Source organism: Chrysemys picta, chromosome 7, assembly GCF_011386835.1.
Source record: "Chrysemys picta bellii isolate R12L10 chromosome 7, ASM1138683v2, whole genome shotgun sequence".
Taxonomy (NCBI): domain Eukaryota; kingdom Metazoa; phylum Chordata; order Testudines; family Emydidae; genus Chrysemys; species Chrysemys picta.
Genome location: NC_088797.1, coordinates 2082851 through 2096557, shown reverse-complemented (window position 1 = coordinate 2096557; position 13707 = coordinate 2082851). Strand labels below are relative to the sequence as shown.

The window sequence follows — 13707 nt, the reverse complement described above, 5'->3', positions numbered from 1 at the left end:
TAAATATGTGGACTTGTTGAAATTTCCTTTCTGAAAATGAAAATCAAACTGATTTGAATTCAAATTTAACCAGTTCCACCATTATAAAAATTATAAAAGAGACTCTCAAAAATATGCTTTGGCATTACTTTATTGTTTTACAGAAATATCACATCTCAAAACAGAAAATTAGATGTTAAATTAGTCTATGTTAAAAGAGAAGAGGGTGAGGGGAGAATGCTTTGTTTCTTTTCCTTAGAACAGCATATTAGAATAACTTTTTCTTTCTGAACTGCAATATTTTGTTGCCGTGACATCCTAGATCTTTATCCGCTCCTGAAGTGGTGCTCCAATGAAACAAGAATCTTTGGGGAATCTTTCTTAAAGCGCCTTACCTACAGTTGTTCTCTGAAGATGAGCTATATTCCCCTGCATAACCACTTACCCATCTTTCTCCACACGACATTGTCAACAAACATTTCCATCTACCCTTTGGCTTGGTTTGGTTTGGTTTTTGACCAGCTATCAAGCTGGTTGACATTTTTCCGTTTTTGAAAAAAATTGACAAAATTTTTCAAAGAAGTAAAAAATGTGAGCTGAAAATTACCTGTGTATGTAAGTATGTGCAGGATTGGAGCCCAAGTGTTGAAATTGAGGTGGCTGTGTATCTTCAGATGGTAAAATTACACATAGGTATTCTTGTATCAGATGCTTTACAGACCTTGTCACTGATATCTTGACTGGCTAGCTACAGCTTTTATCTGAATTCTTTATGAATTTGAGCTGTTTCGTCTGCCTGTTTACAACATAGGCTTTATATTGTATTCCTTTAGTGATCAAGCAGAGAAAAATGATACTTTTATTTACTTCTAACTCAGTTTTTAAACCACAGTATTTAAACAACTGTTTCAAGCTAAGAGTGTACAGAAATAACCTTATCATGTTGACTTGCTTCAAGTTGGGTGTGTCAGTTCCCGAGCTAACAGCGCCTCTGATTCATTTGTGACCTGCTTGAAGGCACATCACTTAGATCTCAGGCCTCTAGCTGTCATCTTTCTCAGAGGGGAGTCCCGTGACACATTCCCTTCTTGGTTGAGAATTTAGGCTGCAGTTCCTCTTCCAATTCACTGTGATCACCTCAGGAAGTCTGACTTCAGTTCAGCACTTGCAGTCCAGCTGTCTCAGGGGCAATGACAGAGTTAACCAATGACCAGCCAGCCTTCATAAAGAAAAGTATTAATTATTCAGAACAAAAATATTACACAAAAATATACCTTAAAAACAATAAACAGCTTATATGTATGTCTACCTTACCAGGTATCCCCCACTTTCCACAGGGAGACCCTAGCAGTTTTCAGAGTACTTCAGGGCCTCTCACAGGGGCCTGTCCCTTTGGCCACAGTCTCACAACAGTTCTTGGTTCACATGAGAATGAGCTCTCCCCACCCACATCAGGGTGGTCATTTTATATCATTTTCATTTATTTGTTTGCCAGCCTCTTAAGCTGGGTCAAATTAGTATTGGCAGTTTCCCCAGGGGCTGAGGCTTCTCCAGATTTGCTGCCTGTTTAAATTACTTCTGCTGGGAATAAAAGTTGGGAAACAGAGTCACGACCCCACTCAATTTAGGCTAAATCCATTTTCACCTTTATTTATACAATTTCAGACAGAATTATTGTCAATAATAGTGTCTGCATGTACAGTTATACCAGATAAATAATAAGACAAGACCGAATTGGTAAATGGGTCCAAGTTACCACATTCTGGGACACCAGGAAGTTCTTCTACCTTCCATGATAGTCATCACTGCCTCTGATCCCTTGGTCTGGTCGTTCAGTCCCGTTCTTCAGTTTCTGGTCTAGTGTTTCTCCAGTTCGGATCCACATTCACTTAGGTCTTTCATACTTCTCTGTGTTACAGATTGCGATCTTTATCCAATAGGCTTTTAGCACATCAACCCTCTTGATTTTACGTAACCCAGACATTACGCATGTGCAAGCTTCAAGTACCCAAATTCTGTATTTTTCTGACTGGTTTTGCAGTTTCTGGGTCATGTTTTTGTGTCACCCTGCCCTGGGTCTGCCCAGAAAAAAAAGTGGGGGGGGGGAGTATTTATCATTACATGCTATATCTTCTTACTTATCTCTTCCAACACAACATGTGACCTTTATTCTGTCACCAATAATAGTTTAAGCAGATTAGAAATTCTGTGTAAAGGATGAATTGACAAAACCACACTATGCCAGCAAGGACTTGACATCAGCATTACCTCATCTGTACTCATTCACTCCACATAATTACAAATAATTAAAAATACAGCTATCGAAGCTCTTAATCTTACCATTAACAATTCATTTTCTATTTCAGTGGTATAAGTCAGTATATGTGTATTATCCTTTCTGCCCTTAATTATTAGAAAGAGGAGGAGGAGTTATGGAAAACATGATGATACTTTATTGTCAGCATTTCTTATCTTCTTTAAACATGACTTTTTCTTTCAAAGTCCAGGGCTTTGCTATTTTGTTGCTTTTAATGATATCCCAACACTCCCCAGTGATTTTAGTTCCTGCAGGAAAACTTGTAACTCCCGCATGGAGCCAGAATACAATCCCTAGCCCATAAAGATACATGAATCATTTATAACGATGATATAATATTCTTTGACTATTCCATGTGTTTATAGTATCTGTTGCACTGGGCACACTGTCAAATGGAAAAGGAAGGGGATACATTTGTATTTTGTCAGCAGTAATATATATACCTGTTGTGGTGTTAGAAAGATACATAATTATTTCTTGGAAGTATGATTTTTTCCTATATGATTTATGAAATAAGTATTTAAATGAATAGAAAAGCAAGAATGAAGAAATAAAAATTTGCTATTGTGTCAAATACTGTGATATATCATGCTTATAAATATGTTCAGTCTAAAGCATCATGTTTGAAAAGGTGTCTTTTTTTTTTTTTTAAGTAGACCAGTTAATTAATAGAGGACAAGGCAGTACACACAACAGTAAAAATCAAGATGTGTCTCACATTGCATTTGGATCCAAGGTCCTTGGACCACCTCCACCTTCTGGCAGAAGATTCAACACCAGGGTATCTGGAGAGGTAGGAAGAAGGGTTAAACTATCACAAACCAGTACCACCTATCTGAAAGGAACAATTGCAGTTATTATCTCTTGAGAGCCAAACTCCAGATTGTGTTTGTATATGATGGAAGAAAAAATGTTTTGCAAAAAGGTTTTCTTCAGAATAAATTTTTTTTCTCTTGAGAATATTTATTTTTCTCATAAAGTTTATTTTTAAAGTGCTAAATTTTTATGTTTTTGTAAGTAAAAGTAGGAATGAAGTTTGACAAAAGCAAGATTTTTCCATGTGTTTAAGTGGAATCTTTCCATAGTAAGAGGGCCATCATGCAAGAGGCAAACTCTGCATTCACATATGTAGTGAGTGGGTGATTCATTGTGACTACGGGCTACGGAAAGAGAGCAAGAATAACTCTATAGCTTGGTGGTAGAGCGTTGACCTAGCAGATGGGAGACCAAATTTCAACTCCCTAGTCCAATAATTATTTAATTATTTATACACAGCCGAACACCTTCAACAGGAGAGATTGAGAGAAACCAGCTCCTCCAGAGGAGCAGTGGTTCTTGAGAAGGGAAAGGGAGGAAAAAATGAGGTTCTTAGTCTGTTTAATAAATTGTAAAGTACCTTAATTGGTTCCATATCAAAATCTGAAGTGTTAAAACGATGAATGATCAATATGTAGCAGACCCACATAAAAATATTAAATGCATTCTAATGGGTCATCTATGCTACTATAACCACAAAAGATATCCCCAGCCTCTGCATAATAGTAGCCTCCTATTTGTAGCTTTTCACTACAGAGAATCCTCTGGTAGAGGTCGCACCAGTAATGTCACCTGATTCCTTTTATAGTTTCACCCATATCCTGATGCACATCTGTGCTTCTCACCAACAATGTCCCATAAGATGCAGTAAACATCTCCCTGCCCCTACGGTATATGTCCCAACAACTCAGGACAAAACCTCTATGCAGAGGGAACCTGCTACAGGGTAAAATGCACTGTAAGAGAAACTTCTTATAAACCTCAGTGATTGTCATAATAAATATGTGATATTGTTATAGGCTTGAAATATCAGCTTTGTACGGATGAGGAATGGAATCAACTTGAGCATGGGCTTAATTTTAAATTAATTCTGGCATGGCACATCTCCATCTTCCTTTGCCTCCATTTCTTCCCCTCTCCTGTTAATTTTTCCCTCCCTTTCCCAACACACAGTTCTCTCTCTTATTTTCAGAGTGTTTACACCTTTGCTGAAAAAGTATCTAATGGTTACTTTTGGCACTGTCTGTCATTAACCCAGATGCAAGCACTGTAGAGATCTCAAATTTTTTGAGACACTCATTTTGCTCAACTGTATCCTAAAATGCATTTTACACTTAGGCAAAACTTGGTGGAGCTCAGGATTTTTAAGATGCCAGGCATTGGGTTTACTGTGAGAAAGTAGCCCTAAGCAAGGATGAGGTGACATGGGTACCTAGATTTTTTTTTCCTGCAAAGTTAATGTAAAAAATAAAATAGGCTGAGGAAAATCTATTGTGAAAAATAAACTTTATCCAAAATCTGTTTTTAGTTTAGTTTAGAGAGCTAATTTTAAAGCTGTTACATTACCTTTCATTCAGATTTTTTTTCTTAAAGATAACAAAGTCCTTGGGTAGCCGAAGTAGCAGATCATGCCAACAACTAACATTAGAAAAAGGAAGCGAGTCAATACGAGATACCAAGAGATCTGGACTGTCTCCCTCACTGTTCTATACGGCTTTTGATCAAGGAGACAAAGAAAATATTCACCAAACAAATCAGATTACAAGTCAAAACGGTAAGAAACTAATGTGAACAACATGCGAAGACTGATCTATAGCAATAATATCTAATAGTTTGTTTAAAGCCAGACTTTCCAGCTGCAAAAAGCTTTCGCATTTCACTTAAACGTGAGTCTCTTAGTCTCTTGATTTTCATGTTTTTGTCAAGCTTGCTAATTATTGAAGACACTTGTGGTAAACAATGGTTTGTTGTCTTCGTATTTGATCCTACCATTAATGAAATCATAATGCTGATGGTGATATTATAGGCAGAGTTGATGATGTTAAGGATGCCTGACACTTTCCATTATAAGCCCCATTCTTTTCAGTTGCATATAACTGCCAAACTTTAACCACCTCAGTTAAAATTTCCAGGCTTGCCTCAGGCTGAATTATTTTTGAAAGTCAGTGAAGATAATTCTGCAATCTCTGAAAATGAAGCTAGGGGAAACTAGGATGTTTTACCAGTGTTAAAAATGTTTCTAACCATCTATGTGAAGAGTTCTAACACCTCCATGCTTTGGAGTAAGTATGTGAGATCTGGCAGGGGGGATACCTGTGGGGGCAGCAAGGTGTCTTTTGCTGTCCTCAGGAAAATTCAACCCTATTTGGCCAAATTATAAGAGGCTGGCTGATAAAAATCTCCAAACATCCCATCTGCTGTGAGCCTCCTCCCAGCTCCAAGGAGCTCCCTATATGACTCTAGGTAGCACACAAGCGAAGCAGCAGCTGCAACATACTCTCTGATCCAGAAGAAAGTATGCTGTGCTGGGATCCAGGAGACCATGAATTCTAGCCTAAGCTCTTCCACTAAATTGCCAATAATTATGTTCACTTCACAGCCCTTATTATTGAGCAATGCTTCATACCTCCTATCTTAGAGAAAAGCAAGTATAATTACACACACACACACTGTAGGTGGGGTAACTACAAGGTACTCTCTAGAACTACAACCACATCTCTAATATGGCAAACCCAAGTCTCATCCCCTTTGCAACACTACTTTTCAGAAGGAATGTGCCAAATCTGTGTGTTTGGCTGTGCTTCTTGTAACCACTAGATAACACTCCCTTCCAGAACAAGGAATAGAACCCAGCAATCCTGACTTCCTGCATTCTTCTGCTATCTAGCAACTAGTTAAGTAAACCACTGGAAAAGGGTGTGTGGTGTATCCCTCTAATGGCTTTTCCACAGAACACAGCATCCTACTACTGCTAATAGTTACTCCTTTAGCTGCATACTATTTGTGCAAAAGTACCCTGCTTCGTTCAGTGTATTGTGGAGGGACAGCGAATGAGGCAGAGGTTTGCAGGAAGAGAGAGAATGTTATTGTGTGTTTAAGTCATCGGATTGAGATTCAGAAAAGCTTGGTTCTATTCCTGACTGTTCCTCAGACATCCTAGGTGATGCTGGGCAAGAGTAATGCAAGTTATTGGGCTCAGTGCAGGAGTAACTGGGTGAAATTTTTTGGCCTGTGATGAACAGGATGTCAGACTAGTTGATTTAATGGTCCCTTCTGACCTTAAACTGTATGAATGTATGATGTATGTGCAAGGGGGATGAATAAAGATTTCACAACCATCTTTAATTCCGGCATTTTCTAATTCAGTGCTTGACCTTGCAGTCTTATTGTTCTTTTAACAAAGTTCTTTTAGATGTAATTGTATTCATTTCTTTGGCAAGAAATCCAGCAGGAGAGTCTGTATTGTGAAGGAATATAATGTTGTTAAATCACAAATATCAAAAAGTAAGAAATAGATACAGGACTAGCTAAGGGCTTGTCTTCACAGTAAATTACCACTCAGCAAGCCAGGGTATGAATCTATAGTGCACTAGCTTGCTGTGCTATGTGGACCCTGCTACATCACTCTGAGAACCATCAGCAGACAAGAATGGACGGAGAAGATTATGTTTTAAAAATGCTGGCAAAAAAAGACCTGAGATAATCAATGGTATGGCACTAATTTTATGTTATTTTACATCTCTGTTCTATCCAGGGTAAGAAACTCTCTCTGTGTGTTGTAAATTTCAAAGGATTCTGAACCAGCTCACATAAAATATAAATGTGTGTGCTGCAGGGATTATGGAAATCAAACACTGTGCAACAGAATTGCTTTAGAGCATTGATAAAGATTTTCAGGATTAAACAAAGTGTACCAGAGCAATGCGTAAATAAAAAACCTCCATGCTTTCATGATTAAAGAGAAGGAACTAAAAATAAATTATTCTTTAAACCCTTATTCAATTTAACACCAAAGAACCCAATCATTAAGAAAGTTGGAACTTTTACTCATCCTAGATAATAGTTTCTGGTTTTAATTCTTATGGTGCCTGCATAGACCCAGTTTCATTTTTTAAAGCTGAGTGGTTAATACATATTATACCACTTACTTGTTAACAAAGAGTCAGGCTACTCATTATGTCTCCTGTTGTCTTCCTTTCCCTGCCAAAAACCTTTTCATACACTTTCATACTTCTCTTGCAGTGTCTAGACAAGCATGTTATTGTGACAAAAAAAATTACCTTACAGATACCTAACCCCAGTGTGGACAGTACCTCAAACATACTCAAACTGAGACAAGGGGAAAATCATTGGTAACTCAGTCTAATATATCTGTGTTTTGTTTAATGCTCACGGTGTTCTCAAGGGATTTGATATTGCCCCACGGAGACAATAGTACTGAAACATAATTTCCATTAAAAAGAACAGGAGTACTTGTGGCACCTTAGAGACTAACAAATTTATTAGAGCATAAGCTTTCGTGGACTACAGCCCACTTCTTGCATCCGAAGAAGTGGGCTGTAGTCCACGAAAGCTTATGCTCTAATAAATTTGTTAGTCTCTAAGGTGCCACAAGTACTCCTGTTCTTTTTGCGGATACAGACTAACACGGCTGCTACTCTGAAACCTGTCATAATTTCCATTATGGCTTTCAATCATTGTTTGCCTCAAACACCCCTTAACAAAAGATGATCCTTCTGAAGAATGTTAAATGACTCTCTGTTTACCTGGATTGTGAGCAATCTGGGTCATGGATTGTCGTTTTATCATGTATTTGTTTAGTACTTAACACAATAGGGCCATAAGTATTAATGCTTGTTACTCTACCCAGATATAAGGAAGGTAGAAGTGGCTCGAGAGAGAGGATCTAGGGCAGAGGTGGGCAAATTACGGCGGCCCGCGGGACTCTCCTGCCCAGCCCCTGAGCTCCTGCCCCAGGAGGCTAGCCCCTGGCCCTTCCCCCGCTGATCCCCCTCCCCCGCAGCTTCCGCTCGCCCCGCTGCTGGTGCAGTGCTCTGGGCAGCAGGGCTGTGAGCTCCTGGGGCAGCGCAGCTGCAGAGCCGGGGCCTGACCCAGTGCTCAGTGCTGCGCGGTGGCGTGGATGACTCCAGCCAGGCTCCTGTCCTGGTGCTCTGGGCAGCGCAGCTCTAGTGCCGCCAGCCACTGGTGCTCCTGGCAGCGTGGTAAGGGTGTGGAGAGCAGGGGCATTGGATAGAGGGCAAGGGAATTCGGGGTGGTGGTCAGGGGGCGGGGGCGTGGATAGGGGTTGGGGCGGTCAGAGGGCAGGGAACGGGGGGGTTGAATGGGGGTAGGGGTCCTGGGGGGGGCAGTCAGGAAGGAGAGGGGGGATTGGATGGGGCAGTCAGGGGCAGGGATTCCAGGGGCGGTCAGGGGACAGGGAGAAGGGGTGGTTGCATGAGGCAGGTGTTCCGGGGGGCAGAGCTGTCAGGGAACGGGGGCGGTTGGATGGGGCAGGAGTCCGGGGGGTGGGGGGGAGCGTCAGGGGCAAGAAGCAGGAGGGGATGGGGGGGCATGCCTGGCTGTTTGGGGAGGCACAGAGTCCCCTAACCGGCCCTCCATACAATTTCCGAAACCCAATGCAGCCCTCAGGCCAAAAACTTTGCCCACCCCTGATCTAGGGAGTGGGGCTGAGCAGTCCAAAGGCGCAGCCAACCTGGGGAGAGGGCTTGAGATGCATTTTATTTTATTGTTAATTTATGTGTTAATAAAACAGTGCCAGGAAATGGGGTAAATTTGGATTCTGCATAGTGTGGACTATATTTGAAAGCAGGCCTGAAAAGGCACCGAACCAGCCAGTAACTTCTGTTCTCTAAGATAGCATGTCTAGCAATCCCAGCCTATCCTCATATCTTGGCTGTTGTTTTCGGCACAGCTAGCCCAGTTCACAAACTTGGGTTTCTTTTCTATATATGAAGAAGTTTTAATGTGCATAGTTGCCTTTATCGTTCAGCCTTGTGATCGTCTATTTGAAAGGGATGCCAGCAGGTAGCTCTTTTGAGAAGGGGAGGGGCCTTCTGCTGGACTCTGCTCTGACCTGCCTTCAAAGACTGCAGGTAGGACGGCCCACCCACCATGAGGGACTGACAGGCAATCTGTAGGAAGAACCATAAACAGAGAAGGAGTCTGTCCACCCATCTCATTTGAAAGAAAAAATATCCAATAATGAATGTAGAGCCTCATCATTTTAAATAAAACATCACTGCTTCACACATACAACCTTAGAAAGGAAATTTGACTAGTTACTTAAAAACACTGCACAGAAACTACTTACAAAAGAAAGGGAAATGCACCTATTTTACTGGTATCAAATCAAAGAACACAAACACTTCCACCCATCTCTGACCAAATTCATCTCTTTAACATTTACATTTTAAAAACAAACAGTTTTTAAAAAATAAGCTAAAGAAAAAAATGACTCTTAAAAACGTTACTATATTCTCATCAAGGCACGAGACATTACAGGAATGAAGATAAGCCAACAGTTAAGCTCTCTGTGCTTTCGTATAAAAGAGTGAACAGTGTAGAAACACTAAACCTCAGATTGCTGCAGCAATCACTTAACCAAACAGGTTAGAGTTTCCAGAGTGTTTGTTTTTATTAACCAACCTGTCACAATGCTCATCTCCTTTTTCTTCTTGTTCATGAAAGATGCTTTTTAAATCTTTTAGTGTGTTTTAAATGAAATCCTCTTTTGGTGGGAAATAAATTTCCAGCTGCAGTTACTAACCTGCAAATAGATCATTAAAAAGGTTAAGATCCTGCTGTCACTCAAGTCACGGGAAGTTTTGCCACTGACTTCAGTAGGAAAAATTGGGATCAAGCCCATACTGAAAAGGCTGCCTGAAGAAAAACATATTTTACATTTTTCAGTTCTCCATATAAAGAAAATGTGTTTTATGTTGCCCTATACAGAATGAAGGTTAACATTTTAAATATCACTAGTGTTTTTTCATTTGTGATTGTCTCCTATTAAAGGATCCCCAATATTACCCTGTGGTGTTGCCATTGCTGTTTATAATGGAAATTCTTCAGATTTGTAGCAGAGACCACATAAACATATCTTCCCTTGCAGGTGTGCAGTACTTTTACAAAGGTAAATTGTTTTTGAGCGAGGGAAGAAATAAAATGAATGAATATTGTTTATAGTTTGTCAGTCTTATTTATACAATGTTGAAACCTTCATTAAAATGTTAGGTTGCAATTAGAAGCTCTAGCATAAATCTGACTGTGTAGAGACACTAATTAGATGTTTAGGTGATCATTCTTGCATTTATCTTGTTTGCTGCAATATTGTGATTACACAATAATTTACATATTTTCCTAAGACGATATACCAAATTATTCATTACAATTGATATGGAAATACTTGAGGCAAAAAGAGATGCCAGTATAATTAGTGGGTGAGAGATAAAAGGATTTGGTTTGGTCTAGAACACATCATCTCGTTCACTTGTAGACAATTAACGATGCTGCATTAGCCACAGGTCTCACAAGTTGTTGAACTACATAACCAGTGTAAAATGTCATTCTACAGTCTTCTATAGTTTCATATTTTTGCACTGCATATTACCCTAGATATCAGTAATATAGTAAATAAGCTAATATATTTGCAGTGTGTTTGTGCTTAACTTATTACTAAATTGAGTACACTTAATGAACATCTCTGGAGAGCACCATTTGGCTTTTCCAAAAAAGTTAAACTTCCTGATTCTTAGCAAACAAAGGCAGTCTAGTGGCAAAGCATTAGAAAAGTAAGGTTAAATGACCCTCTAGATATACAAGATCTTTTACAATAGACCTTTACACTTCTGCATTGCCTTTTGATATTGGGATTTCAAACACTTTTTACATACATTCAAGTATGTATTATTACATTCACTGCACTGAGTAAATGAAATACAGAGAAGTTGCCAAATAATGTGTCCGGTGGATGGATTTTAGTCATGAAACCTTGATTTAAGCAGGAAACCCTGATTTAAATCATCAGTTTTAATATTTCTTTGCCTTTCTACTTTTTAATTATTTTCCTAAAGAAAAAAGCTGATTCTTGTTGGTTGATAACCATTAAAACAGGTTGAGTTGCAGCTAAATATAGCCTTTACACTAAATGTTGTGCTTCTCTTTGCTAACCAGAGGGCAGACTATAGCCCAGATTTTTAAAGCTAATGAGGCATTGCTGCGCTCACCACTGAACATCTAACAGTTTTAGGAGCCTAAATATCATTGGCAGTCAATGGGATTTAGGCTCTTAAGTGCCTAAATCACTTCTGAAAATGAGATTTAGGCTCCTCAATAAGATAGGTATTGCGGCACTGAGCATAGCAACACCTAAATTTGCGCCTATATCTATATACATTTATTTAAGCTACTGTATAGCTTAACTTACATTGATTCTGATTCTCAATATTTACATTTTTATTTGTTAGAAATGGTGAATGATGCGTTTTTTTATTTACTAGATTATTAATTTTTTACTCGTAATCTGGTTAAGACCTGCTTGGATAGAAATTGAAATGCACAAAAAGCATTTTAAGATTTTTTTTATTAAATAAAACTACACTTAATGTGCTGTATAAAAAGTAATCTTTTTTCATATGACTGATGTAAATGTAGAGCAACAACTACAATTTTACATTTAGATGGTTAAGACACATAATTACATCTATGTATTGATGTGATGCCTCCTCCATATTTGTGAATTGGGCATTGAGTTATATGTTCCGTGGTCTGTTCTGGGTGACCTCAGTCGCACACTGGAGAGTCTTTAATTTTCCATTAGTATAGCAAGTATCTGTATCTGCCATGGTTTGTGTGATATGGTTTAGGGTGGATATGGTTTAGGGTGAGCTTTGTGGGAGATCGAAATCAGGGATCTTCTGCGTTGGGTCTTCCACAAGGTGTTTATTTATGACGTCTTGTGAAATGTGTTCAACTTTCCAAGCTTCATCAGGGTTGAAGTTGCACTGTTGAAGGTTAAATGCGTGGGTCCAAAAGGGCTTACGTGACTTCAAGCAGTGGAGAGGGACATTGTTAAGGTCCTGGTGGATGGGAAGATGTTCATTTTCCAAGATCCGCTGGAATTCCCATAGGGTTGCAACATTGCAGTGAATGGATGGGACAGCAATGTGGGACAGCACTGGAAGACCAGTGTGTTGGGGTCAATTTGAGGGTTCCAGTGATGTACCGCATTGCAATGGCTAGTTGGACATCATCAAGTCAAGTATGGCTACTTCTGCTCCTTACCTGTGTTCAGTACTCAGCTACAGAGTACACAAGGGCTATCGCTGATGTCTGTAATACTGATGCTGATGCTCCCCAGCTTGTGCTTGCCAGTTTCTGGACCAGGTCGACATTGTCTTCATCTTGGCAGCTACCTTCTTCAGATGGTCATGGAAGGTTAGCTTCACTCCCAGATAGGTCGGAGTGGGGTCATGTCACACAGAGTTGCCACAGAAGGTTACTTTCAGGGCACTTAGTGTTCCTGTTTTTCAGATGGAATGCAGTGACTGTTGTTTAGTGAGGATTTGGCTTGAGCCTCCATTTCTGGAAATATTCCTCCATGGTGTTTAGGTCCTTGTTCAAGGTGGACTCGATGTCACTGAAGGTGGCTGCTTGGATTGCCAGGGCAACATCATCCGCATATGCAAATTTGCACGGCTTCATTGGAGGCATGTCACTCGTGTAAACATTGAAAAGCGTTAGCGCAAGATGGCAACCTTCACACGGCCCACTCTGTTAAGTAAGAAATCATGACTAATGCCATCAACCTGGTGATCGAACATTGATCAACAATCTCCCGGTCTTCAGAGCAACTCAAGCCACCATAATGGCCATCTTCAGGGCCAAGTAACATGCCAGATAGGTTCTGCAACAAGGATCCTGCAACTTAACATTTCTTGGGTGAAGTGCGAGTATATTGCAAACACATTGAAGACGCATAACGTCGACGTCCTTACATTCCAAGAAACCCACGTCTCCAGTGATCAGCAGGCTAGCTGCTACCATATCATCCATTATCAAAACATATTTTGCATTTAAAACTGTGATGTGTTAAACAAAGGAAATATTATCTGTAGATAGGAATTGAACTGACTGTTTCTGATCAACATGTCCTTCAAGATTTAGAAGTTGTAGATTTTATCCTCTCAGACCGAGTTTTATTTCATAGATTCAACTGAACTAGTTGAATAAACTGACAAGAAGAAAATATTCTCTCTGCATTTTCAGAAGAGGCCACTGCTGTCAAAAGCTGGTTTGAGGTGCTTAGCCAGTGACTTCCCCAGTTCAGTGGTTTGAGTTTCTTTTCAAACTTGCCAGCAAACATGTACGGCTTCATATTTTTTAACATTAATTTAAATTATTGTAATATATTATAATAATTTTAGGCCTTAACATATGTTATAGTAATTCCAAATTAATTTTAAATAGGTTTATTTACAAAAAAATAAACCTGTATTTAATTTAAATTTTAAATCATAGATTTTTGTCCATCCTGGAATGTGTCTGACAGAGCCAGGTACAGGACCCAGGAGTGT

General features: G+C 39.5%; 1 protein-coding gene across 37 annotated transcripts in view; it reads left to right on the top strand.

Annotated features, from left to right (window-relative positions):
* The window catches only part of CFAP20DC (CFAP20 domain containing), a 170734-nt gene that overhangs the window by 68963 nt on the left and 88064 nt on the right, over window positions 1–13707 (top strand). For 24 of the 37 annotated variants that reach the window (XM_065550614.1, XM_005295931.5, XM_065550602.1 and 21 more), the window contains 2 exons: window positions 2950–3089; window positions 4706–4886. The exons of 1 other annotated variant lie outside the window; for it this stretch is intronic. In XM_065550614.1, coding sequence (XP_065406686.1) covers window positions 2950–3089; window positions 4706–4886 — 321 coding nt within the window. The remainder of the gene's footprint in view (window positions 1–2949; window positions 3090–4705; window positions 4887–13707) is intronic. 12 more of the 37 variants (XM_065550599.1, XM_065550612.1, XM_065550609.1 and 9 more) reach the window with 1 other exon arrangement.